The sequence below is a fragment of the Vicugna pacos genome, unplaced genomic scaffold (assembly GCF_048564905.1).
Source record: "Vicugna pacos unplaced genomic scaffold, VicPac4 scaffold_20, whole genome shotgun sequence".
NCBI lineage: Eukaryota > Metazoa > Chordata > Mammalia > Artiodactyla > Camelidae > Vicugna > Vicugna pacos.
The window spans coordinates 77,172,119-77,199,822 of record NW_027328741.1 but is presented as its reverse complement, the minus strand read 5'-3'; the positions used below and the strand labels follow the sequence as shown (position 1 = coordinate 77,199,822).

The following is a 27,704-nucleotide window of genomic DNA, read 5'->3' as shown; positions in this document are numbered from 1 at the left end:
TTGACACTGACCCTTGTCTTATTCCTGAGTTTTAGCGAAGGAGCCAACATCTGGATGGAACTGAAATTTCCCTGCTGATATACAAGGCTGATAAACCACCCTATTCCAACATCTGATTCTGGGGCTCTTCAAAACGCGGGTAAGGCCCCGCTTCATAAAAGACGGGTCCTCCACCTGCCCTTCCCAGGGGTTCTGGGAGGCCGCGGCCACGCAGGGCTACCCGGACTCGCGGTCCAAGCCCCAGAGCCCGAGGGGGAGGAAAGCCGGAGGCTGTGCCCCAGCCCTGTCCCCCCCGCCCCAACCCGCTCCCCGGCACCACAGCCCTCCCCGGCCGCCACACCAACCCGGATCCCACCCCGGTCCATGTCCACTGGCCCCGCCAACGGCGCTGCCGTACGTTTACCGTCTGTGAGACGCCGCCCCAGAAAGGATGTCGGCCGCCGACTGACGCGGCCAGAACTAGTGGCCCGGCCAAGCAAGCCGCCATCCCCAGCAGCAAACACCGCCATGGTCCCGGGCAGCTGCACACTTCCGGAGCCCGCTGCCTGCCCCAGAAGCGCACGCCGGCCCGCGAGGAGCGCGGCGTCTGTATCCATGGCAACGCCGCGGGGCCCTCCCCTAGCGCTTGCGTCTGCGTCCTCCCGAGGCTAGACGTGCGAGGGCAGAACTTTCGGAGCCAATGGGAGCAAGGGCGCGGCCAGGACGGGGGTGGGGGGAGGCTTATGGGGCAGCTGGGTGGGGCCGGGGCGGGCAGGGCCGCGCGGAGGTCCTCAGCTGCAGGTGGCACTGGCCGGAGGCTGGGGCAATGCTGCCAACAGTGGGCGGGGCGGCGGGGCAGCGGGGCGGGGGCACCCTCAACTGTCTGTGTGCGGGGCTCAGCCTGGGCTCCGCGGCCTCCGCTTGCACCGGAAGTGGACCCAGGCTACCGGTGGGCAAGATAGAGGACTGAGCCCAGGCAGGCACGGCTGGCCAGGTAGGGCACCTGAAGTGCAGATCCGCCAGGCCGGCTGCCGGCCTTGAATACGCGCTGCTAGGCAGTTTCCAAGAAGACGGGATCTGTCCCAAGAGGGGAGGTAGGGCAGGGTGCCAGATGCCTGGTTGGGTGCGGTCTTACAGGAGAGCCACGTTGAGAGGGTGCAGAGCAGCCCCTGTGTTGGCGGGGCTAGGAATTTGGGGTATAGGGTGGGGATGATGTGTGCCATTCCCTGTGGTCTCCCAAAGAACTCGCACCCCCAAGCAAAGGACCCTGCTCCCTCCACCCTTCACTGCATCCCCTGCCTTCCCCAGCACCACCGCCCCTGCCCCCGGAGTGTCCCATGACCTCTCCCCACACCAGGCACCGTCCCTGTTACAGGTACTTATCTCCTGGTGGTTCCAGCCCAAGGGTGGGGGCTGTATCTGACCAGTTAGGATGCCTGGAGCCTTTGTATGAAACCTCAGACTATAATGCAGGCGTGCACAGAGGCCCCTCAAACAGGATTCCCTGCATTCCCTCCCCACCACGCACCCACAGCGCAGCTGCCACACCAGGCCAAGCCTGCTGGAGGACCGCTGTTCCCTCTCCACCTGTCCCTGATCAAGAGTGCACCGCCCACACTGCTGGGTATTTAGTGGGCCTTAGAAGAGCAGCTGGTATTTTCATGGACAAATATTTGCTCTTTTGGGAAGAGTTGAGTGCAAAGGGATGTAGGGTATGCCTTTTCTGTTGTCCTGGAACTGGTGACTAGGATGCAAACTTAAGTCAAAGCAGTTTTTAGAGAGAGCCGCAATATATCTTACCCAAAGATCACTGTTCCCCTACAAAGGCAACACCACCTGGCGGGTGGGGTCCTGGTCCCTCTTTCTGGAGGTTGGGCTTTGCACCCTCCAGCTGGGACAGAGCCCGAAACAGCTCTGAACACGCTCCAACAGGCTTTCCCAGCACAAACTGCCTTTATTTTGAATCTGGCTGAAGGAAGCAGCTGAGAAATCTGGGTAAATCTTCCTGGGTGTAACCATGCCTTTTGTGCTGAATGAAAGAGCGGCTCTCCACATGCTAACAGCTTAGAACTGAATGTGTGTCGAAGCCTTCATGCATGTAGCATGTTGGGAACAGCGTTTCATGGTGAGGGGAACTCTATAACTTACATGTGTATGGGGAAGCCCTCACTCCAACAGGCTTTTCCTGCACAAACTGCCTTTATTTCGAAATTGGCTCTTGCTGAGAAATCTTGGTAAGTGTTCTTAAGTGTAGCCATGCCCATTATGCAGGATGAAAGAGCGGCTCTACACTTTTTCACATCTCAGAAATGAATGTGTGTTGAAGCCGTCATTCATGTAACGTGTTGGGAACACAGAATTTAGTGGTGAGAACTATGTAAATTACATGTCTATGATGAAGCACTCTCTAGAGCCGGGTATTCCAGTGCATACTGCCTTTATTTCGAAACTGGCTTCTCAGAAGCCTGTGGTCTCCACTGCAGGTCTGTCTCCAAACCCAGGGCCAGCATGGTAACTCTGCTCCCCCTGTCTATTCTGGAAGTTCTAGGTGTCCTCCATGGCCCTTCCACCATTATGTTTTTGGAAAACCCCACAGATGGAATGGGCCTGAGAACAGGAGAGCTGGATGCCAGAAGCCACTGCCCAGTGTGAGGCTCCTGGGAGGGGCATCTCCTCTCCGTGGGCTCTGATCTAACCTCCCCTCTCCCCCACCCCCACCCCTCTCCTCCTGCATTTCCTGATTGATCCCTGGATAATGGTCCATACCAGGAATGACCTGGGAGAGGTTTTATGAGTCTTTAAGTGGAAAAAAAAGAGAAATCTTTGGACAAGTTACTGAAAGTAACTTCCAGCTTTACCGGGAAAGACCTCATTCCAATGTTTAAGGCTAGTTGACAGGGTGTCAAATTGCTTAACCACTCACATCTGAGCAAGTGCTACCTCTCTCTCCAGCTCCCCGCAGCATCCACCTGTGGCAACTTGGCCAAAAGAAGGCAAGAAAGCTCTTTCCCCTCGCCAGCACCAGCGTGGCTTTGGAGTCAGTGGAGGCTGAGAGAAAGAGCCCCCGCCCTGAGGTTTGAGGGGCCTCCAGCCACAGCCAGAGGAGCGGGGGTTTTCAGAGTGGCCCAGCAGGGAAACCAGGCAAGGCCACCTGGCCCAAGTCTTCCCTGCCCAGAGAGCCCCATGAACTGCTTTGGGCCACACTCCCCGTTTGGGCCCCCTGCAAAAAGTTACCACGGGAGCCACACCTGAGAAGGCAGAAGGACAGCCCTTTAGCCTGGGGTCCCAGCAGGTGTGTCCTGTGAGACCTGTGGCCACATAAGTTCCTTGTCTCTCCAGGTCACTGAAGGGACTGTGCTGGGCATCTTGGTGGTCAGGGACATGGGAACACCTCTAAACTCTGAAGAAGGACAGAGAGACTCTTCCTGGAAGCAAGGATTCCAGGGAGACACCTTGCCCAGAACTGGGGGACTGTGTCCTGAGTAGACCCCTGGGAGGCAATGTGGGGCTGTGGGGTCCTCTTCTGAGAAGGGAGCAGGTGAGTTTTCCGGGGGTGGGGTCCTGCTTTGTCCAGACATGTCCTTGTGTAAGACTCATTTACAAACACCTCCAAGTCCACCTAGGGGTAGCCCCAGAGGTGGGGGTAGAGGAGGAGAGTGAAGGGTGCAGACATAGGGCCCCCTGAGCCACCCAGGGAGCCAAGGGTCAGTGGGAACATCTTGGGAGTCAGGGGTGGAGGACGAGCACTAAGAACATGCCAAGTCATGCAATAAAGTGACCCATGACCACGAGACACAGGTGGCCGTACACCAAAAGAGGCAGATAGAAATTTAGACCCAGGATCTGAGAACCTTGAGAGGGGCTGGAGGGTCCCAGGAACCCTCAGGAACAGCTCTTCTAGGGGCACAGACATCCCAATACACACATTTCTCATGGAAGCTTTTTGGGGTGCAGAGTGAGTTACCAGGATCCTGAACTTAGTATGGAATCCCACCCCCTTGTTCATCACGGTACCTGGCAATAAATTGCTGTCATTTGTCCCTGGACATGCACAGGGGAGCTGACTGCTATGGGGGTCACTGCAGGACTAGAATCTTCTGGTGTCTGCTCTGTGACCACAGAAACCCAGGGGGATTTCTCAACGGGAGAACCTGGAGACCATGCCTGCAAGGACCACCCTCATGGGATGGCCAAGGGGCTCGTGGTACCCAGGTCACCAAGTGACGAAGTTGTGAGGTTGCCTGGGGTATCCTGGGGGCATGTAGATTTCTGAGGTCAGCACGTGGGCCCAGCACTGCTGGATGGTCTGCACAAAGAGGGGCCTGCCCTCCTGATGATGGCTCTTAACACCTGCAGGGAAACTGCTCCCAGGGCTCCTGGAGGTCCATATTGAGAGTGTCCTGCCAGCCTTGTGGGGTCACCTTCCCCTGATGCAGAAGCAGACCTCTCTCCCTTGAGGCCCAGGGGACACCTGGCTCAGGTGCCACCTGTGTGCCCTGGACACGCAGAGCCCCAGAGCTCTGGCACAGCCTGGGGTGTGGTGGTGTCCGGGCAAGAAAGGCCCTGGGAAGGGGGTCATTCAAGGGCAGAGGCCACTCTGCAGGGATGCTGGACCTGGCAGCAATGCACTGCTTCAGTACTCCCTTGGGTTGGGTCTCCAACCTGTGGGATGGAAGGGCCACTCCTTCCTGCGGTGCAGTCGGGGGAACTAGATCCATCGTCAAGGTCAGCCCTGAAAATGGAGGCTGCGCTACCTCCATTCCTGGAAAGAAAATCAGTCCCCTCCAGTCCAGGTGATTCAGAAAGTCATTCAGCAATGTTCGGGGCCCCCACTTTAGGCTTTGAATTAGAGCTGAGCGGCTTAGGAGGCCAGATCCCTGTCCGTGGCTCCAGGAGCAGGCTTTCTGCTGGGGGACAGGATCCTCACAAACACCTGTGTCTTTGTGGGACACTCCCCTCTGACAAGCTGGGAGGCAGGGTGCAGTTGTGGGAAATCGTGTTTACATGAGCAGAGGGCCACCATGTGGTGGGGGCACAGGAGACTGTGAGAATGAGTCCCACAACCTTTCTGGAATCAAAAAACTGGCAAATGTGAAAAAGTGCATAATTTGTTTTATTGAACAGGCTGCTTATGTACGTTTGGAGGACCAGGTTCAAGGACTCAGCATCCCTCCAGGACAATAGCCTCAAGAGAAGAACAGACAGAGCAGGAGGAGATCTGGGGTTTCTCCCAGGAATGAGGTGGAACAGGGATTTCTGCAGATTTGCAAGGAGTCCCCGACCACTGAGCATGGGGTTACAGCCCCACGAGCCCCTGTCATGTTTGGTTTGGGCTCTGGTTCTGGCCTGCTCATGTATTCTTCCAGCAGAGTTCCAGAAACTCAGAAGGTGGAATTAGAGGGGCTGCGTTTGGAACCTAGTGAGGAGTTGGAGGGTCCTTTATGTTGAGTCCCTTCATCCTAATCACCGTAGCTGAAGCCCAACAGCCCCCAGGCCCCCATGGTTGCCGTGGAGGGAGAACAAGCCTGGCAGGCGACCTAGGGGTCCCACTACTGTGTCCTTCCCTTGTCTTCGTTCCCTTTCACCCCGGAAGGTGTGATTGTCTCGTGTCATGGTAGCCTCCACAATGTCCCTCCCAGTAATCTCTCTTCTCCATCAGGTGGGGTTCCCAAACCCGCTCAGCCTTCTCTGCATGGATGCTGAAGGACCAGGCCCACCTGAAGTTCTGAGCTCGAGCAGTAAGGTGGAAACAAAGAAACCAATGGAAAAAAGAAGCAAGTGATTGTGGCAAAGCTCCCCACCACAGAGAAGCTGCCCTGAGTGGAAGGGAGAGTGTGGGCATGCCCGTTTGTTTCCTATCTCCCAGTGCTCTTAGCTTTCTTATTGCCTACCTGCATGGTTACAACAAAATGATCTGCAAAACTGAAAATATTTACTCTCTCGCTTTTACAGAAAAGGCTGGCCAGCCTCTGGTCCGGTACCAGGCAAGAGATTGGAGTTCCTTTCCAGTTTGGAAACATCTTGGCAGGCCCAGGTTTGCAAAGGTCTGTAAGAGTAGTTACGGAGTTTTGCTTTTAAACTTTTTTACGGCTGTATATACTTGTGAGATGTGGTTGTGATGTATAATTCTGAGTCGGGATTTTCTCAAACTGTTTCTCACTTCTTATACCAGACATTCCTAAATTCCAAGTGGAACTGCATATTAAGGAAGCCATGGAATTTAGCAAAAGGATACAGATCTCATTTCCTTTTAAGCATCGGTGTACCTCCATCATGGCAGTATTTGTTATGTGTTATTGATAGGGGAACTAAGTAGTAAACAGATTAATAGAAAATAGGGGATTTTAGGTACACAGGTTCATCTTTTCAACATTGTTTGTAATATTTGCAGTTTAAGATGACCATTCCTGAGAAAGAGGCAGCCTCTTAGAATGAAATAGCATTTCCTCTGAACCATAATTAATTTTTATTTTGTAGACAGCAGGAAGGGTAATAACACATCACACATTTGGGGACGTCAAAGAGAAAATGTAACTTTCTGGGAGCGCACTCCCCCGCCTCCCCCTGCCCTTTTTACTGTCCCATTCTCCCTGGAAGGCTCTTTCTTATCTTCTGCTCATGGCTCCAGTAACTCTTTCTTCCTCCTTGTTCCTCAGCTGGTAAGGTTAGTTTTCTACTTTGAACAAGCAAACAAGCCAACAGAAGAGAAATTTCACAAGCAACTCCCAGCACATCCGCTCGCCTTCTGATGTCTGTGACCTCACTCTCGGTGCCCCACTGCTTATTAAAAGTGGCATCGAAAGCCAGTTCCTCCAAAAGTCCCCGAGGCCCCATCCCTCCCATCTTCTCTGGGTTGTCACTCCCAAAACCATCCTCTCTTTCACTGCCTCATCTATTTTGTTCTCCTGCTAGTTGGCACCATCAGTATATAAACGTCCATCCTCTTAAACCAACAGCACTCCTTGACCCTAATTCACCCCCACCAATTGCCACCCTGTGTCTTTGCAGCAAATCTTTAAGGAGTTGTTTAAACTCACTGTCTGCATCTTCTCTTGAGCCATCCCCTTTTACACCCATTCTGGCTTTTCGCCTGATCCCTCGCTCTAAGGAAACTGCCCTGTCAAGGCCATCAGTGACCCCATGTTGCTAAATATAGTGGTCAATTTTGACTCCTCATCATGCTTGGCCCCTCGGCAGCATTTGACCCAGCTCTTCCATCCCTCCTACCCCGTGTTCCTGCTTCACTCAACCCCCAGCTCATCTCTCTGTCTGTTTCTGATTTTGGCCTGCTGGCTGGTCCTTTGCCAATGTCTCCTGTTTTTTCCAAACATATACTGTGGGTGTTCCCCAGGGTGGGTTCCTGGGCCTCTCCTCTCTCTCTCTGCTATTCCTTTGGTGGAAGCAACCCAGCCTTGGAAATTGGCATGCCATCAATTTCTCGATTTCTCCAAAATTCCCTGATTTCCCCTTTCCATCTGAGCCTTTATCCCTGAGACTCACATCACATTCTTTTCCTTTCATTCATCTTGCTTTCACATTCATACATATGTTCTACTATGAAATTACTTTTCCAAATTTTGAATCAGTACATATATATCATGTAAAATGCTCAAATATGTATTATTTCCACTAAGATGCTAATTCTACCTTAGAACATTTCTGCACTTCTGTATTTATGTGAATAAAGCGAATAGTATTTCTACAAGCCTCATAGTTAAACACTGTTAGTTTGGGGCTATTATGTAACATGAAATAATGGTACATCAACATAGTCGTTTTTCATTTATTTTTATGTAACACCGAGATGAGGTTTTTGCCCTGAAGACTGGTTTTATTGAAATTTTACCTACGTTACGGACAGTCAGTTTATGTGAAAGCCCTCATTTCTCCCCTTTTTGATATATGCTCCATTTGGCTATATATAACATATAACTTGGCATGAAACAAAATTCCCAAATCATTCACATAATACAATTAATATGTTTAATTATATTTTTTAAATGTTAAAAAGAAAAAGAAAACAGATTCCTCTACCTATTAGGCACTTCTGTGGCAATATGTAACACACCCCTTAACCATGACATTGAAGAACTGAGCTGATACCAGCCCCTTTCCACCTGCTCAGCCCCACCTTTTCCCATCCCCTTTCCCATCCGGAGAGGACATCCCTCCCATTGTCCAGGCCCAGATGTTGGAACCATGTCCTTTCTCTCTCTTTCTTTTACACTCACAGACAGCAAATCCAGCTTGTTAGAAAATTCTGGATATTCTGTCTTAATTAAATACCTGCTCTCTGCTCCCCGCCCTCCTAAGATCCACCTTCAGCCTTTCCTGGATACCAATAGCCTTCTGTTTCCATCTTTGCTTTCCTACAATCTCTCATCCACACAGAGTCAGAGGGAGCCTGTAAAAACATACATTGGGGGTGGTGGGTGTTGCTCAGTGGTAGGGCGCATGCTTAGCATGCTTGAGATCCTGGGTTCAATCACCAGCACATTCATTAAAATAAATAAATTACTTCCCCCCAAAAAACACAAACACAAAAGCATAAGTTGGACTACATCACCCCTCCCCTCAAAACTCACTAAACGGGTCACCATGTCATTAGGAGCCAAAGTCGTCACAAAGGCCTCAGGACCCGGCGTGCTCTGCCTCTCTGCCCACACTCTCCCCCTCACTCTGGGGGCCTCTGGCTCCGGCTCTTCCTTCTTCCTCCGGATCTATTCTGCTTCAAGTTCATTACTCCGTGAGATCTGCCAGGATTGCCTTATTCTCTCCTGCCTGCCTCCCACCCCACCGCCATCACACGAGTTTGCTCATATCACTCTTTTTTAAAAATTTATCCAAACTCTTGCTACCCCAACATGCTGCCTGTTTCCTCTGCTAAAATTCTGAGCCCCCATGATGGGGAGTCATGTCTATTTTGTTGACTGATAAAGCCCGAGTGCCTTGGGAACGGTCTAGTTAGGAGATTCCCGTATGTAGTAGGAGCTTATACACATTTGCTGAATGAATGTAGATGCCCTGGTCCAATCCGATGGAGCACTTCTGTGACGTGCTCAAAGAATAACTCTCCTTTCCACCTGAGAGGGGGTGACAACTTCCCTGGTGATTAAAGGCAAGAATTTTTTGCTTTATGCTGTTAACCTTAGGCGGGGAGACTGGGGGATCTTCATATATATTTTTAAATTTGGTTCACTCTGCAGTTGGTCTTTGGTCTCTGTATAATTTTGAGAAACTCTTTATGAGTGATCATTCTTTGATCAGATTGAACAGGTTCCAGGGGGAAGGACCAAGCCTGTCCCATCAGCCATTCTATGTGTCTTGTCCTGGGACCCAGTGGATGCTCAGCATGTAAGTGAACCGACAGGTGTGAGTGAAGAGATGGGAGCATCTCATTATTGTGGCGGATCTCTGTCCAATGCCTTGAGATTTGGGGAAGGGTTTACGAGTGCAGAAGGGAGAGGTCAGGTCCTCTGTGCTTTTCCTGAGTGCCCTGGACTTACCCATTCCCCCAGCCCCCTCTGGGTAGCCAAGCCAAGGAGCTGGGCCACCAGGGGTTGTGCTGATCAATAATCCACCTTCACCCCAATTCCGGGGGTAGGTACACATGGTTGTAGACACTGGAGTCAGGTCCTTGGAGGAATTCCTCACCGAACTATGTTTTGGACCTTTTATTTTTCTCTAGAACCTCCAGCTGAAGAAGATTGTTTTAGACACATGAAAGTTGAGGACACCTTCTGTCCCCTCGCAACCCAGGTGGGGCTGGGAGTCGGCTGTTTCTATAGCCGGTGGGCTCGTGTTGATTTGGGCATCCCTGTGCCTGAATTCCTGCAGTACACTCGGTGGTAAGGTTGGGGGTGCCTGGCAGGGAGGGAAGCGGGTTGGGAGACTGTACAGCTGGGCTGATGTTAACCTGGGGTGAGCGGGAGCTTGCTGATGCATGGCATCTCGGGGCAGGGAACTCTCCACACTCAAGAGGGGTTCCCACTCCCGCAGGGTCCCTTTGATCAGGGTGCTGGGCTGTCAGGGGACCACAGGGGTCCCAGTGAGGATTAGGGTGCCTTCAGGCAATGGGAAGTGTGGGGTCCAGTGGCAATTGAATTAACTGTGCACCCAAACCCAGCCCCCACCTCTTTCAGCCTGTTTCCTAATCTGCAAAACTGGAATGTTATTAAACATCTCACGGGGTCATTGATGGGCTGGGACAGACTAGACAGTCAGGAGCTGGAATTCCTCTGTCCCCTGATTGTTTGCCTTCTTTCTGACTCTTTGCTCTCACAAGCTCAGTCTCTCTGTCTCTCGCTCTTTCACTTCTAAGTGTCTCTCATGCTCTGGGTTCATTTGATTTCCAACCACCGCCCCTCCCCTCCGCCAAACTCCAGATGAGTGAACTTGATTTCTATGTGTCAGTTCCAAATTCCCAGGAAAGATGCTCTGTCACCCTCTGGATCTGCTGTCCAACCCATGAGTTGTGGCCAGAGGAGCGAGTCCTTCTGGGACCAGCAGAGGGTCTCTGCCGAGCCCCCAGCCACCACTGTGGGAGCACATAGCTCTCCGTGGAGGAAGTACTGGCTGTGACCTTGTGTCACTAAGTGTGAATTTATGTCTTCTCTTGAACCACCTTCATCCTCCTAAACAAAGATGAAAATTAAACACTCCCGGGATTTGTGTCATGGAACACTCGGGGGGGGGGCTAATGGGGCTGGAATTTCTGCTGTATTTAAGGGGCTACACTGAATCCCCAACGAGAGCCTACAAAGGGAACAGCACCGGCCCCACCCGGCACTTAGGGCGCTGAGTCTGCATGACGGTGAGCCAGGCTTCTGACCACAGCTCAGGGGTCTGGTCTGACCAATTAGCCTTTGATACCAACCAGTTTTGGATTCCTCAATCCCACCCTGAGGTTTTACCTGAACCATCAGCTTCTGTATCTCTGAAGACAGATGCTGAGGACCCTTCACGTAAGCCGTTCGCACAGCCCTGTTCAGGCCTTTGTGCTGCACGGTCTGCCCGGCGAGCTGACCGAGGTTGGTATTTTACTGATGTTAGAAGTAGTCTGGTTTCCCGATGTACTGTTTCACTGAACAAGCAACAGAAGCCACTTCTCGCTGATAAAAGCAGAAAAGGGACATAATGAAAAGATACTGGGAGGGTGTGTGGAGTGGCCAGGACCGGAGCCAACCCAGGAGCTGTAGGAGGTGTTAGGGAGCCCCAGGCACCAGGCTGGGAGGGGTGCTACCGGGCCCCCTGCCACCCCAGAAGGGACCCCCCTCCACCCGACCCTCCACCTCACTCACTGCAGGTTCATGTCCTGGCAGGGCCAGGTCACACTGAAGCCAACAGCACACACCTCAGTTGGGGAGCTGGCCCCGTCTGAGCTGCGGGCGTGCCTGGTGTGGGGAGAGGCCCAGTTAGAGGAAGGCAGTTCCCCTACTGTTCCGAGTTAAGGTGCAAGTCAGTGCCCATCACTCAGGAGAGCCAGGCTGGACGGACCTCATTGTGGTGACTAGGCTGTCTGAGTTCACTTATTACTTTCTACGTTTGAAGGCCCTGGAGGGAGAAAAAGTGAAGGTTCTAGTACTTATTTTGTGTTTCCCACGTACCAGGTGTGGTAAACAAGCCACTTCAGACAAGGCCCGGAGCAACCACGTAAATAGGCCACGGAGCAAGTCGTGCAGTCAGGCCTCTGTGGTCCCGAAACCCGTGTCCCCATCGGCTCCATAATTACCAGTGGAAACTAGGGGGATTTATGGGACTGTGTGCTCCTGTGGGGGCTGGGATATGTGTGTTTAAGTCCACATCTTCAGAAACTCGGCTAGAACCACAGCCACTGATTGCACGGTGGCAGAGGAAGGGAGGATTCCAGCCTCTGGTCCAGCTCGTGTGGAGCTCAGAAGTTCTTCCTCCTGTCCTGAAAATAACACCAAATCTGAGGGAGATGCAAACCCACTGCTCTTCTTAGATCCCAGAAGACTGAGGGGGAAAGCTGCTTCCAACCCAGAGAGGTTGCAAAGGGAACAGCGGGCAGGCTTGGAGAGTCACAGTTCCCAAGGCAGAACCTGCTTTTGTAAGAAACCCGGGGGCAGGCAGATTTAACAGGTCCCTGAGGCCAGCAGGAGGCTCAGTGTGGGGAAATCAGAGTGTGACAACTCCAGGGGGGCAGTCAGAGGGGCCCCATGCTCTTTTTCATGTATTTTACATCCAGGACCATGTCCTGTTCTCAGAATGAAGGTCAGAGGATAACTCCTCATGCTTCCTGCCTGGAGAGGAGAAAATAACTGTATTGAAATACACCCAGAACATTCTGTTTCATTGGGGGAAGTTGTTTTTTGTTTGTTTTTTTAATGAGAAATTATTTTACCAGAGCCTAACCAACCTGGGAGAAGGGAAATCCCTTCTGTGTCACCCGAATTGGGGTGGGGGGAAAGAGACACACTTGTGGAGGTCACAGCTCAGGGCACAGGCTCAATGAGAACTAATCACAGGACTGCAGATGCCCTGCTCTGTCCCGCTCCCCCAACACCTTACCTCCATGTCAGTAGGGCCCGTGTGTAATAACAGGAATAATACTAACAGAAGTAAATGTCTCAGGAGTGTCTAGGGAAAACCCAAAGACAGCGGGGAGATGAAAACAAGGACACACAGGCTGTTTTAGCCTCTCACACCAATAGCTGTAGCAAACTACACACAGCCCAGCCCCAGTAGATAAACAGACAACCTCACAGAAGAAATTATTTATTTTGGTTCTCTTACCCAGTGCATTCCATGGTGCATCCTCGCCTAGAATTGAGTGGAAGCAAGTCCATCTCAGAAGGGACATAACTGAAGAGGGATGGCTTCCCAGACTCTGAGGGGCAGAGAGAGCACCAGCCTGGGTTAGAGAAAGGTGAGGGGTGGGGTAGGGTGTGGGCTGCCTTCTTCCCCATATAAGGAACCTTCCTGAGGCCAGCACAGTAGGAGGGAGGGCCATGGGGTGGAAGCAGCCAGACTTCATCCTGAGAACTGTTGGGATGCCTCAAAGGGACCATTCAGGTGCCCAAACTGGGCCCTGATTGAGGGAGCCAGTCGGTCTGACTCAGAGCCCAGGACTGAGGTGGGCTCACAGCAGGCCGGTATTACTTGGCCGGATCCATTTCACTTCTCCGAAGCCCTGTGTAAAACATGAAGCGTGGACGGCCTGGTGAGCACAGCTCTGCCCTCAAGACCGGTTTCAACTCCTCTCTTCCCAGAGAAAAGCATCTCTGAACCCGTCCTGGGTGACCTCACAGAGATCACCCTAGTGGCCCAGGCTAGTGACCGGGAACATGTACCTTCCTGCAGGCAACCCCTGACGTCCACTGATGCATCATATACTGGCAAAGAGTGATTCACTGTGCATTGGTCTAACAGCAGAGACTCTGCCAAAGGCCCAAGAGGTGGTGTGTGGGACATGCAGGGGTGCAGGAGTGTAAGCAGCGCAAAAGTGTAACTGGTGACAGGGGTGCAGGGGCTGTGGAGGGCGCAGGCATTTCAGGGGATGTGGGGGTGGAGGGATGCAGAATTGCAGAGAGTAGCAGGGGTGCAGAGGTGCAGGGAGTGTAGGGATGCAGGGAGGTGCTCAGGGACCTGGCCAGGATAAGAAGGCAAGTGCACATCCTTGCAGTCAGCCTGACCCCGGTAGGCTATTGCAATGCTTTTGGGCGGCGGCGGCGGCGGTGGCGGTTGGGAGGCTGCCCGGGCAAGCCGATCGATTTCTTCTCTTCCCTGCAGCCTGGCCTGGGGTGGGGCTTGGCCGCCGGAGATTCGCCAGATGTTGCACTCCAGGTAAGCTTGCTCCTGGTAGGTGGGGCGGTTAGGTCAGAGGGCGGTGGCAGCGGCAGAGGGGCGGAGCGGGTCTACCCCTGGTGAACGGGTGGAATAGCTGCCTTGTCCCGGCTGCTGGGCCTGGGAGCGGCCTCTTCTTCCCCAGGTCGCCGGACACTCCTGTCCCACTCAGCTTGCTGAGTGCGGAGTGGGGGCGGGGCCGTTAAGTTGCGGGACCCACGGGGGAAGGGAGGCTGCCGCGGGGGAGCCGATCAATTCGCTCCGCTCTCCCCAGAGGCGGAGCCAGGGGCGGCTTCTGCTGCCCTAGAGGCGGGACGCGGGTCTCCAGATGAACTTGCTCCTGGGAGGCGGCGGCGGAGGCGGCAGGGGCAGGGGATGTGTTCCAGGGAGTTGCTCCATTTCTTCTCTCCCCCACGGCCTGGCTTGGGGGCGACGTCTGCCGCCGGAGATTTGCCTGAGGTCCGACTCCAGGTGAGCTTGCTCCTGGGAGATGGGTGCGGTGCGGTCAGGGGGCTGGTAAGTTGGTGGCTGCAGGCATAGGGAGGCTGCCCCGGAGGAGATTGTGGATTAGCTCCATGTCTGCACCGCGTGGCCTGAAGGCGGCCTCTGCTGCTCCAGGTCCCGGGACACCCCTGTCCCACTTTGCCTGCTGGGGGCGGGAGGCAGGGTAGTCAGGGTGCAGGGGTGGCGGTGGTCGGGGGCCTGCAGCGGGGGAGCGGACCATTTGCTCCCATCTTCCCCGCGTCTTGTCCTGGGGGCGGTCGCTGTTGCCCTGTGTTATGAGACGCGTGTATCCTAGTCGGCCTGACCGCGGGAGTTGGACTTGGTACTTTGGGGGTGGTGGCAGCAGCGGCAGGTTTTCCCATGGAACTTGTCCATTTGCTCCCACTTCCCCCCATGGTTTGCCCTGGGGGCAGTCCCTGTTGTCCCAAGTTCGTCGGACGTCCATCTCCAGGTCAGCCTGCTCCCTAGAGGAGGCCACTGTGAGGTCATGGGCAAGAGTGGTGGCTGCTGCGGGGGTAGGGGCTGCCTTGGGGAGCTGGTGGATTGGCTCCCGTCTCCCCGATGGCCTGGTGTGGGAGTGGCCTCTCCTGCCCCAGGTCACCAGACGCACCTGTCCCACTCAGCCTGCTGGGGGAGGGACGCCCTGGGCGGTGCCTTTAAGGTGCGGGGGTGGCGATGGCGGGGGTAGAAGACCTGCAGCGCGGAGCCTGTCAATTTGCTCAACTCTTCCCCGTGACCAATCCTGGGGGCGTCCTCTGCTGCCCAAGAAGCCGGATACCCGTCTCCAGGTCAGCTTGCTCCTGGGAGACGGGCCCGATGTGGTCGAGGGGCAGAGGCAGTTGCGACGGCCGGCTGCCCAGCCTAATGGGGCCACTTCTTCTCCTCTCCCCTGACCTGGCCTGGGGACGTCCTCTCTGGCGCAAGATTCGCCTGACACCCCACACCTGGTCTGATTGCTCCTGGAAGGTGGGCGCGGTGAGATCAGGAGGTGGAGAGGACAGGGGCTGCCCCTGGAGAGCTGGAGGATAAGCTCCAATCTCTCTGCAGGCCTGACGTGGGGGCGGCCTCTGCTGCCCCTCGTTCCCAGGTCACACTTCTTCGGGTCATATTTCCCCGGGGTTGCGGTAGGGTGCGGGGGCGTCGGGGTGTTGGCGGGGGTATGGAGCCTGCCGCTCGGGAGCTGGGGGTTTAGCTCCCATCTTTTCCGCAGATTGGCCTGAGGGCAGCCTCTGTTGCTCCAGGTCGCAAAGCAATTTCTCTGACAGCTTAGCCACCGGAGGTGGGCAGGATGGGCTGAGAGGGCTGAGGCAGCCGCCAAGGCAGCGACAGAGGGGGCTGTCCCTGGCCAGCTGGTCAATTTGTTCCCATCTCACCCTTTGCTGCCGCAGTTTTGCAGAACGCCCTTCTCCAGTTTATTCTTCTCCAGGGAGGTGGGCGCAGTGCATGCAGCCCGAGGTCTGGGCTCTCCCTTGGGAGGGGCAGAACTCTCTTGTTCTCCTTTGTCTTTATTCTTCAGCGAAGTGGTTACTGGACGCAATTCTTAATTCTGAGAAAGTGTAGCCTGTGTTATGGAAGAGCTGCTGGACAGTGAGGTTTCTGGGTGGATTTTCACATCAGCTGATGCCCCAGGCAGGCAGGAAAGCTATTACTCAGAGCTTCTTAGTCTGGGGTTGGGGATGGCCCCGCCATCCTCGCCATGCTTTTTAAAAATGTGTTACTCCCCTCTTTTTCCTAGGTGACATTTTAGGTTATTGGGTCTCAGATTGCTGGCACACTCATCCCTGTTCTCAGACATCTTTTAAACTTGGGTGAAGTGATAAGTAGGGGAAGATGATTTACTGAAAGGTAAGAATACTTAAATTCGCATTAAAGCTACATTCTGTCAATCTTTCTAAAATGATTTTCCTCTGATTCTAAATCCACGACCTAGTGAATGTTGTACTCCTGTGTAAATTATTGATCTTCACATCACATTTGTTGAGTGGTCAACGAGATTTGTTAATTAGATTATTCCTGAAAGGAAAAGTTCAGGCTTTTCAGAATTCCTTGTCTGATGTCACCCAGGCAGTCACAGTAGAAGACAGAGCTGATATAAAAATCCCTCAGCTGCCTGAACTGCAAAGCTTCTGGGATTACTGATCCCTGAAATGCAGGTGACTCTTGATGATAATCTGGGGGATGGTTTAAATGATCAGATTCTTCCAGTCCTATAAATGGGTTCCGTGGCCCCAGCCCCGGGAGAACTGGACATAAGGGCCATATCGTGTGTGGTGGGATGGGAAGGCAAGGTGTAAGAGCTGGAATCACTGAGATTCCACACTCGCTAAACACAGACTCCAGAGCCTAATTGTTGTCAGGTTCTGTTCTGGATTTGAGAGTGTGTTCATACGTGATTCTTGCCCTTCTGGAGTCACTGCCTGGGTGGAAGTAACCTTTACATAGATCTGTGGAGGATGACATTTAAGTAGATGGGCTGTTATGGTTCTCAATGTGCCCAGGCTTGCTCTTCCAGGCACTCGTGGGACTAACGCGAGTCATGTTATTCACTCATTCACTGATTTATTACCCTTGAATTGATCACTCGTCCCACAGTAAGTGAAACAAGGTAACAGGAAGCTGAGTTTTGTCCCCTCTCCTATCACTGATTGTTTTTCAGTCGGGCGCCCTGCGTATGCATTGTGAAACGGTGGTATTTCGTGCCCAATGGGGCAGCACTGTCAGTTCTGAGAATCAGGGGAGACACATGGGTAGGACAGCACCCTGACACACATGGCACCCCCCATCCCGTGAGACAGAATTGTCGATGCTCAGGTGACCCGATGTAGACTGCGGTGCTAAACCTGAGCATGTTTAGTTATCCTGGTGGCTATGAAAATACAGACTACCAGTCGCTACCTCTGGAGACTCTGAGGGTGTGCACCCCAGAATTCTGCATTTTAAGAAGCACTTTAACGAATCCTGATGAAGAGATCTGAGTGTCCCACGGAGAAACACTGGTGTGCGAGGCACCAATATTGAGGATTCTCAGGGAACGATATCTTTTTAGGATGGTCCATGGGCCCTCACTTTAGACTTTTGCCTTGGGTTTAATTGTATGTGTTCAGAAGTGATGTCTTTCAATTCCAGTGCATGTCAGCATGCTCTGTGCAGGGATTTACTCTCAGTAGATGGCAAAAACTATGATTCTTCAGGTCACCGAGCTACACTGTGAACGATATTTTATTTTGGTTTTCTTTGTAGCAATGCAGAGTCTCCCGAGAAGAGATTTAGACTCAACAGCTTTGTGTCAGACTTTGGAAGACCGCTGCTGCCCAAGGTGTTCTCTGGCAGTGCAATGACGAATCTAGGTCCCTCTTTCACTGCTACATCAATGAAGTGGACCACTTGGACAAGGCCAAAGCTGGTATCCCTACCATAGCCCTTTACAGTGTTATTCGGCTCCAGGAAGCCATCAGATGCAGCAGGTGGCCAGAGGAGGAGCCGAACAGACTCATGAAATGTGACATCCCCAACTTTATCAACACGGACCAGAACTCTGCCTTTGTGGAAGATGATTTCCTGATTTTGTAACTACCGATTGTTCTAGAAAATAAGCCAGTTGCCCAGAACTCACACAAAGACTTGAATTGAGAAACGTGCTTTCTCAGGTATCTTTCTGAAGATGTGAAGTCTTTGTATGGAAGGAAGTCCCCTTTCACAAAACTGAATGTGTTTGTGTCTGAGAGAGGGAAATGGAGACAGAAAGACGAAGAAGCAGAAGAGAGCCCCCTCAGAAGAGATCTAGTTAAGGTGAGTTTTTGTGCCTTTAAAAAACATTTGGGGTTTTAGGGGGAACAAAGTATTTACACTGTCTTATTCTCCTCATTGGAAACCTTGGCCCCGTCGTCAGAGTCAGCGGCCTTGAACGGGGGTTGCACGCTGCGTTTCATCTGGCACTGCCACTTCCACGCTCTGCCTTTAGCACGTTGCTTTGCCTGTCAGGGTTGCCACCCTTTTAACTGTAAGGTGAGGAGTCTGGAGTAGATGATCCACCCCAGCTCTGCTGTTTTGCAAATTTCTGATTTCGTATTCGGATGAGTCTGGGATACACCCAGAGCAGTATAAACCAGGCCCTACCTCCTGCCTATTGCTGGGGCATCCCTCAGGTCTGTGCCCTCTACTCAACCCTTTACTGAGCCCAGCTTCTGTCAGGAGCCCAAGTGCCTACCGGGATGGCAGGGGACTTGTCTTTCGTGGTCACGGTGGCCAAGAATTCTATTGGTGTGCTGAAACAACTCTTCTGAGATCCTCCACCCACCCCTGCTCAAACCTAATGACAGCACTACGGTTCCTTTCCTAGGAGGAGAATCAATCCATGGTGCATTTTATGACAATCCTGTCCCCAGGGATGCACGGAAGTTTATCAGCTGAGTGAGGGGAGGTGCCTCTGTGTCCCTGTATCTCTGTCTGCTGACAGTTCGCTGCCACCGGCTACTGAACAAGAAAAGTGCTATTCACCATGTTGTGTGTTTTCCAAATGTGTAGGTGATGGTCTTGTGGCTCGTGCGTGGGCTTTGATTTGGGATGGTGAAGGGCTTATAAATACCTCATCAACATGTATTCGAGGTGGCCTGGTGCCACACAGATTTGATTCATGAAGGCATCAAGCCTGCACACTGGTTTGGAAACAACTTGGTTTTGATCATTCACACTGCATGCATGACTCGCTGCTAATCTCTGGGTGGTTTTTTCATTTCAGATTTATTCACCCCATGTCTTGCTTAAGCTGAAAAATACATTTATTTCACCAGAATATTCTCTGATTCTTTGTTTACACACATCCAGTTTTTTTAATTCCTTTAAAAATGATTCTGTGTTTATAATGCCTCCTAATTTCTATCATCTCTATGTTGCCAGTGGCCTGAGACATGCACCAGATTTGATGCCGGAACAGTTCCACCAAAAGAAATCCCTTTGCCTTAATATCTTTTGAGGAAAATATTATTCTTTAAGGCTCTAACAGTAAATTGTAGAAGAAAGCATGGAACATTTCTTGTAGTTAATACATGTTCATGCGAAAAGAAATGATATTTTCATTAAACAATGTTGATTTTAATAACTTTTACAAATGTGAACATTATTATTCATAATTTAAGTAACCAGATAAAACCACAGTTATTTATTATGAAGATTGAAAACTATTTACACGGTCTCTTAATTAGAAGTAGCTTTATAAGAAGACTGAAGGGTATTTAAAAGATGGAAAAATACCCATGATGACACCATCATTTTTATTATCTAAATATGAAGAACTGTGCAGGGATAAGATTTAACCCTCTGCAAACTGCCAAGTTAGCATGAGGTAGTTTGTGGATGCTGAGCAGTGTTTGTATAGACCATCATTTCTTTCTGCATTTACTTCTTGATGGATGCATGGGTTATTTACAACTTGTGCTATTATAAATAAAATAGCAGTGAATATTTGGTTACAAGTCTTTGTATGGACATATGCTTTTCCTTTCTAAAGCACCAGATGAGGAATGTCTGGATTATATGGTACACAGGTGTTTACCTTTTTAAAAGAATCTGTTAAAGACTTTTCCAAAATGGTTGTACTATTGTAAATTCCTCGTGGTGTGTATCAGTTCTGGTTGCTCTACTTCCTTGCCAGCACCTTGTAAGGTCAGTCTTTCTAACTGTATTCATTCTAGTATGTATGTGAACTAGTATCTCACTGTGGTTTTTAAAAGTATTTCTCTAATGACTAATGACACCTTTAATCAGCATCTTTTCATATGCTTATTATCCATCTGGATATCTTTACTGAAGTGTGTTTTCTGGCCTCATTCATTCAGGTGTTTGAATTATTATTGAATTTTGAGACCTCTTTATTCTGGATCAGATACAAAGAGAGACCTTTATCAGATATATGATCTGCAAATAGCTTCTGTCTATGGCTTGTCTTTTCATTTGCTTAGCAGTGTTTAGAAGAGCATTGAAGAGTCTTCATGTTCATAAAGTTCACTCTATCAGTTTCTTTTTAAAATAGATGATACTTTTGGTGTCATAGCAAAGAAAAATTTGCCAAACCCAAGGCCATAAACCTTAAGCCTATGCTTGTTCTCCTAGCTGTTTTATAGTTTTAGATTTCCTATTAAGATCTATGATCCATTTTGAGGTAAATTTTGTATATTTTGTGAGGTGTGGATCAAAGTTCATTTTTTTTTTTTGCGTATCACGATCTAATTGTTCCAGCAATACATGCTGAAAAGATCCTTTCTCCACAGCATCCTTTTTGAGAATCAATTGTCTGTATAAGTCTTGGTTTAGTTCTGAACATTCTATTGTGTTCCATTATTCTATTTTCCTGTTTTACACCAACACCATAATTTCTGATTACTGTAGCTTTATAAAAAAAGTTTGAAAATCAGATAGTGCAAGTCTTCCAACTTTGTTTTTCTTGTTCAAAGTTGTTTTGGATTTTTGGGATCCTTTGAATTTTTATATGAATTATAGAATAAGTTTTTAAATTCCTTACATCCTGTTCTGCCAAAATTCCACCCATGTCTTTGGCCGTCTCCAAAGCCACATTTTCTGAAGAAGTCTCTCTAGATCCCAGGTGAAAGGAATTTCTCTTTCGTCTGTGCTCAAATCACATTTGATATTATTTGATTCCATTTAATCATATTTGCCTGTATGTACTTGTCTGATCTTTCCAGCCATTTAGTAAATCTCAAAAGATTAGGAATCTTGACTTGGTTCCCTCTGTGTGCTGAGAAACTAGTTCTATGCTTTGCAGGAGTGAGCCCTGCAGTAAGAGGTATCTGCAGCACACATCTAGCTCATTGCTTGAATATTGTCAAGGAATTCTGCAGATTTAGAATTGTTTATTGATTGTTGTCTCCAAGACGGCTCAGTCTTTTTTATTTCTATTGTTACTGTTGCAGTTTCAAAGAACAATGGGCTAGTTATTTTGCAAATATCAAATCATACTCTAATTGTGTTGTCACGCAAATTATGTGCTGCTGTGTCTTAACAACCTGCTTAGTGTTCACAGGCTCCTTCACTCATGGAAAATTTGGGAGAATGTCATATCCTTAGAGATAGCAATGCTGTCTTTGGCGACCTGAGCAGCAGTATCTGAATTCACTCCTGCTGTTTTTCCAGTGTCCCCTCTAGACCTCCTCCAGCCCTCCATGGGGGGCCCTGCAGTTCTGCCCTAGAAAAGCCTGTTGCTTCTCAGGAAGACTTCCCTATGAAACATAATCATGTCCTTCTTGTGGGGACATTCAGTCCAGACACCTGAAAGCAGGGGAAAATATTTAGCCTGCTTTTGGTAGAACCTAAATTCTTCCATACTTGTTAGAAGCAATTTCAATGAGGAAACTGTTTTGGCATCTAACAAATCAGCATAAATGACTGATGAGGAAGATCAGCTTCCCCATCCCACTCAGTCGTCATGTTGATGTGACACACACATTGGCAAACATTTTCTCCTGTGAGCAACATAAAGTTCAAGACGTTATGAATGGCTTTTTGTTTTTATTTCTTAGTCTTTCCACATTCACTGTGTCTCGTGAGATTATATGAATCCTGCTTATTTTCAGCCCAGCACTAAACTTTTTAAAAGGATCACGTGTTTAAAAGGCTAGTGGACAATTTTTTAGAAGACAGAAATCCTTAGATTTTGGTCCCAGAGTTGAATCTTGGTTAGTGGTGAATGAAAATTCCCGTTAAAATTTTAAATTCAGTGATATAAAGTCTTAAAAATAGTTAAATATTAGTCAATTTCATTAAACACTATAAGAGTTATTTACCTTTAAGCCTGTTTCTGGGGCAATTTTGCAATGATTCCCTCCCTTTATCGATTCCCTCTTTATCAGAATCCTTGAGAGGCCCCTGTCATCATTGTCAGTATCATCATCATCATCATCATGGAACTGATTCTTCTGGAAGATTCTAGGAAAATAAAGAGATGGACGGGATTATGTGTAGGTCAGTGTGTGCATATACAATAAGAACAGCTGTCAGACATTAGATGCAAGATACCCATTTCATTTAGGGGAGAATGTGGTCATGAAATCCTGATGTGGTGAATGAAGGAAGCGGTGGGAACAGGATAGTCAATGGAAAGGAGGAGGAAGTGAGTGAATTGGAGAGCATAGATCCTTGGTTAGTTGATCAGCACATTGGTGAGAATGAGGGGAGTGTGATGGCAGAATCATGTCCCTCCCCGGCCACAGGGTAGCCACCTGTGACATGTTACTGTACATGGCAAAAGGGATGACAGATATTTTAGGATTAAAAATCTTAGAGGATTTCTGTCTCCTAAATTGTCTATTAGTTAGCCTTTAAACCCATGATACATTATTATAGATTAGTGCAGGGGCACAAATAAAATGGATTCATATAATCTCACCAGACAAACTGAATGTAGAAAGGATAAGGAAGAAAAACAAAAAGTCACTTATAAGTGCCTTGAACCATAAATTGCTCATGAGGAAATGTTACACAAGGTGAATGTCACAGCCACATACATACTGCCTGAGTGGGATGGGACAAGGGGATCCTGAGATGAGACAATAGGGTGAGTAGTCTGGATTGTCCAGGTGGGCTGAATGTAATCACAGGGGTCCTTAAAATGGAGGATATTTCCCAGCTGAGTTTAAAATCAGAGGGAGGTGTAGCGATGGAGCAATGTTCAGAAAGGCTGCTGACCATGAAAATGGAGGAAGTTGAGGGGCACAAGCTAAGGAAGGTGGGTGACCTCTGTAAACTGGAAAAAAAAAAGGAAACATTCTCTTCTAGACCCTCTAGAAGGAAGGAACCCTGCTGGTATCTTGAATTTATCCCAATGAGAACTGTGTTGGATCTCTGACATCCACAGCCATAAGCTAATAAGTCTGTGCTGGTTTAAGCTATTAAGCTTATGGGAATTTGTTACAGTGGTAATAGGAAAATAACATAGTGAGCGGTAGTGTAAGGGATTAAAGGTCTAGGATGGGGTGTGGAGAGAATTCTGACATTTACACCTAAAAAACAACCAGGTGAAGTGGGAAGGTGTTTTAAGGAAGACCTACCTGGCAGGGCTGTCAAGCAGACTGGAGTGAGCGAATCCTTGGAGTTAGAGGAATCAATTAAACCTCACAAGGAAAATAAGAAATAAAATGTAGCAGGGCTTCAGTGTTAGTAGATGTAGGAATGGAAATGGGCAGAGAGATATAAACATTATTTTGAAATTAGCTACAGGTTTGATGACTGCATGTTTGGGAGAGTTAGCCGATGTGTGGACTGAATGCATCCCCTCAAAATCCATATGTCGAAACCTCATCTCCCAGGGTGATGATATAGGGATGCGGGGCCTTTGGGAGGTGATTAGTAGGCTAAAATGAGGTCATGAGAGTAGAGCCCTCATGAATGGTATTAGTGTTCTTATACAGGGCCCCAAAGTGCTTGCTTCTCTCTCCTCTCTGGGCCATGAAGATAGTGGGAAGACAGCCATCTTCGAGCTGGCAATCCTCTCCCAGATACATTGACCTTGAAAGCCTCAGCCTCCAAACCATAAGGAATATGCTGGTTGTTTAAGCCACCCGACACACGGTAATTTGTTACAGAATCCCAGACTGACGAAGACAGTGGAGAATGCCACTGTGTTTTGCACTGATTGCCTGGAGAATGCTGAAACCCAGGGAAGTGGGCAGCACAGACGTTTACTCATTTAATCCTGCCAACACTGCAGGGGATAGAGTCTACATTTTCCTCGCTATTTAAAAGGTAAGGAAAAAGAGGCACAAATAATAACAATGACAATGACAACAACAACAACAGCAACAATAATTTGTCCAAGATTCACACAGAACTCCCTGGAGGGAGAGTGAGAATTAATACTTATGCAGGCTGGCCCCAGAGCCCCTGCTCATAACTACTAAGTCAGATCACCTTGCTTATTTAATCAGTTTTTTTCAACTGTGATATGAGTGTACTGTGTCCAGTAACTTATAATTTCAAAATACCTCACTGTAAGGGAAACATTAGTCTCAGGCATTACAACCCACAGAAAGCTAGACATACAAAAATAACTTGTTAGGGCAAGATAACCAATAATGTTTTTAAATATTATACCTGCTGACCCTTTGCAATAAAGTGTTTATTTATAATTCTGTCTGGCTACAGAATAACATCATAATCCTGCATGTGGCTGGTGGCTCCCGTGTTGGACAGCACGGGTCTAGAGAATTTAAATGACTTGCCCAGCCTTGCCCAGGAAGCTCGTGGTGGGATCAGAGCTATAGTCTGGGACTGTTCCTTCCTATCCAAGTCCCTCATGGAAGTTTAGAAGCTTCTCCTTTGGTGCCCAGCTGTCTATCCATACTTATGACATCTTGTCAGGTGCCCCGGCCTGCTCCTGAACATCAGCCAGAACCCACTTCTGCTCTTTTTTGGCCAGGTAATACCTTCTAGCAACTTCCATTGCCTTCTTGGCATCAGTTTTTACATGGAAGGGTAGTGGCTAGAGAAGGAAATGTGTCCACATGACAGGTTTTTCATAAATAAAGTAGGGGTGGTCAAGAGAAGAAAACCTCAGGAATACGAGTGGAAGCAGGTCATTTAATATACCAAATGCGTACTTTCAATGTATGTTTGTGTTTCCGAGTCCACGCTTGTTCTACTCGTGCATTATAGGCCAACACATCAGGAGACAAGGATTTGGGGCAAGAAATAGCGGCTTTAATTTGTAAAGCCAGCGGAGAAGATGGTAGACCAATGTCCTGGAGAACCATCATCCCAAGTCAGAATTCAGGCTCTTCTTATATTAAAAAGGGGAAGCGGGAATGCTTGGTTGATGCAAACTTGGTGTATGAATTCTTTGTTTTTAGAATCCTTTGTTCTTGCAGCTCTTCACCTGGGTCAGATCCGTGTAAACCTCCAACAAGCAAATGTTATTTTCTATTCTGTATCTTGTTATCTTTATACGAATGGAAAAGTGATAATATCCTTCAAAGTCAGAGCCTTGAGAATAGGGTCTCCTGTATATTTCAGGATCTAGGCAACATTGTTTCACAAAAGGTGCAGAAACAGCAAGACTAAGCCTAGGAAACAGGGCACAGGTTTAAAGTCAAAGGAACAGATCTAATATGGAGTCAGATTTGTTCTTTCCTATTTCAGTAGTGCCATGGAGAAGGCACTGTGGGCAGCTTTCTGTAGGGTCCTGGAGGCTTTCTCTCTCAGCCTCTGTGCGCCTCTGTTGAAAACCCGTCATCGCTATCTGGCCTGCTGGAAAACCAGTCCGCCTGTTTTGCCCTGAAGTTGTGTTCTGTTTATAACTCATCTCTACTCCTTGGAAAACAACTCAATAAAAACTCAGTTGTTTTCCCACCAGCCCTGAGCAGAGGTGAGGGATAGCATGTTATTATTTTATAAAAAAAATATATAAAAAAGTTTTAAAACAGCACTGGGCACATAGGAGAGAGACAATCAATGCTTCCTGGCTTAAATCGAAAATGATGACTCAGTGAGTCTATGGCTGCTGTATTTGCTGAACTAGTTACTCCTTTGCTCCATTACACATTTATTTTAACTGAAAAACAAATATATGCATATGGTTAAAAAAATTCAAACAGAGCAAAAAATACTCAAGTGAAAGAAGTTTTCCCTCATCCTCTGTTCTTACACGCCTCCCTGGAGATGCCAATGTTTACAATCCTTTGTGTGCTTTTCCAGATATGCTATGCAATTTCCCACCAATGTATGTAAATTCCTTTAAAGTTTTACTTATTTTTAACTTTAAGGGATTTAAATCCTCAAGTGGCTTCTGCCACAGTAATAGAAAAGAAGAAATCTGACTCCATATTAGATCTGTTCCTTTGACTGTAACCCTGTGCTCTGTCTCCTAGGCTTCTTCTTGCTTGTAAAACAATGTTGCCTAGAGCCTAAATTATACAGGAGAGCCTATTCTGAAGGCTCTGACCTTTAAGGGTATTTAACACTTTTCCAATCATATAAAGATAACACGTTGCAGAATAGAAAATAACGTTTGTTTGGTTGGAGGTTTACAGGGATCTGACCCAGGGAGATAGCTGCAAGAACAAAGGATTCTAACAAGAAGGAATTCCTACACCAAGAAGTTTGCAAAAACCAAGCACATAGGAAAGCAGCCTGAATTCTGACTTGGGGAGATGGTTTTCCAGGGCATTAGTTTGCCATCTAGGTCTACAGAAACTTGCTATTCCATGCCCCAACACTTGGTCTCCCAACTTACTGGCCTGTCCTGCACTGAGGAGAATGAATTTGGACTCAATAACACTTCTACCTACCTAGCAAGTTGGACACTGGGACTGAGGGCAGCTCTCCCACACACAGGGGCCTACGGTGAGCCCTTGATTATTCCCCGAGGTTGGGGTGTGGTTTACCCAGGAGGGATGGGGACTCTACACCAACACTCAGGCAGTCTGCTCCTTCTGGGGCTCTGACATTTTACCTCCCGCTCCCTGCCAGCCCAACATTTGGGACAGTGGAGCTAAGGCAGAGATCGTGCCTGCCTGTTTCCCAGCGTGTAAAAGGGGAATATGTACTCTTCCCAAGGTAGTTCTGAGAAACAACACCTGCGGGTGCTTGGTTCCCTGAGCAACAGTAAACCTAGCTCCTTGTGGGGGCAACGGGTATGATACCCGTAGGGTTTCTGCAGAGACCTTAGCTGGAGGGCTGGGCCAGGGACGTAAAATATGAGCTGTGGGCAATGACGGGTAAGAGAAGGGTGTATAGGCAGGACTGCTGCCTCCTTCAGGGTGCCACAAGAGGTAAAACGCTTTCTCCCCATCTCTGTTACTCCCCTCCCAATTCCAGATAACTGCCTTCCCTCTGCTCCTCCTGTCCATGTGTCTCCCTCCACTTTTCCCCGCCTCCCCTCCTCCTCCCCTATTCTCCCTCCCTCGGTTCCCCTTCTCTCTCAGGACCCAGAGCGGATCGCTGGCCCTCCTGCGCATGCGCAGTTGCTGCCAGCTGGACCGCGGGTTGGAAGCTCCAGCTCCGAGCCGGGGATCGGCCCCAATGGCTTCTCAGCTCTGTCGCCCTGTAGGCCTTTGGCTACTGCCTGGGGCCGGGGCCTCTGGCTGTGGAAGTGCAAGGTGAGGGGATATCGGGAAAGGGGTGAGGCGGCTGCGGGAGGGCGGTCGGCGTGTCACAGCCCCCAGGGCGCCAGTCAGCGTGTGTTCAGCTGGATTGCTCGGGCCAGACCCCTCTGCCCGCGCCACCTGCCCCGGCGCCCCGGCCACAGCTGTCCAGGGCCAGGTGTGCCCCTGCCGCCTCTTGGCCCAGCCGGGCTCCCCTCAGTCCGCGGCTGGCGTCCGCTTCCCCTCTCCCGCCCGCGAGTCCTCCCCTCCCGGTCTTCCTCTCCTTGGCCGCCGACCCGTCCCCACCACTGGGCGGGCTGTGTCCCG

General features: G+C 49.5%; 1 protein-coding gene and 1 long non-coding RNA gene across 2 annotated transcripts in view; one reads left to right on the top strand and one right to left on the bottom strand.

The window, feature by feature from the left end:
• The window catches only part of LOC140694031 (uncharacterized), a 540,346-nt gene that overhangs the window by 37,857 nt on the left and 474,785 nt on the right, over positions 1-27,704 (bottom strand). The window lies entirely within an intron of this gene.
• Positions 23,952-27,704, top strand: part of LOC140694019 (uncharacterized) — a 129,999-nt gene continuing 126,246 nt past the window's right edge. The window contains exons 1-2 of the mRNA XM_072957508.1: positions 23,952-24,042; positions 27,219-27,392. Coding sequence (XP_072813609.1) covers positions 27,250-27,392 — 143 coding nt within the window. The 5' untranslated portion in view covers positions 23,952-24,042; positions 27,219-27,249. The remainder of the gene's footprint in view (positions 24,043-27,218; positions 27,393-27,704) is intronic.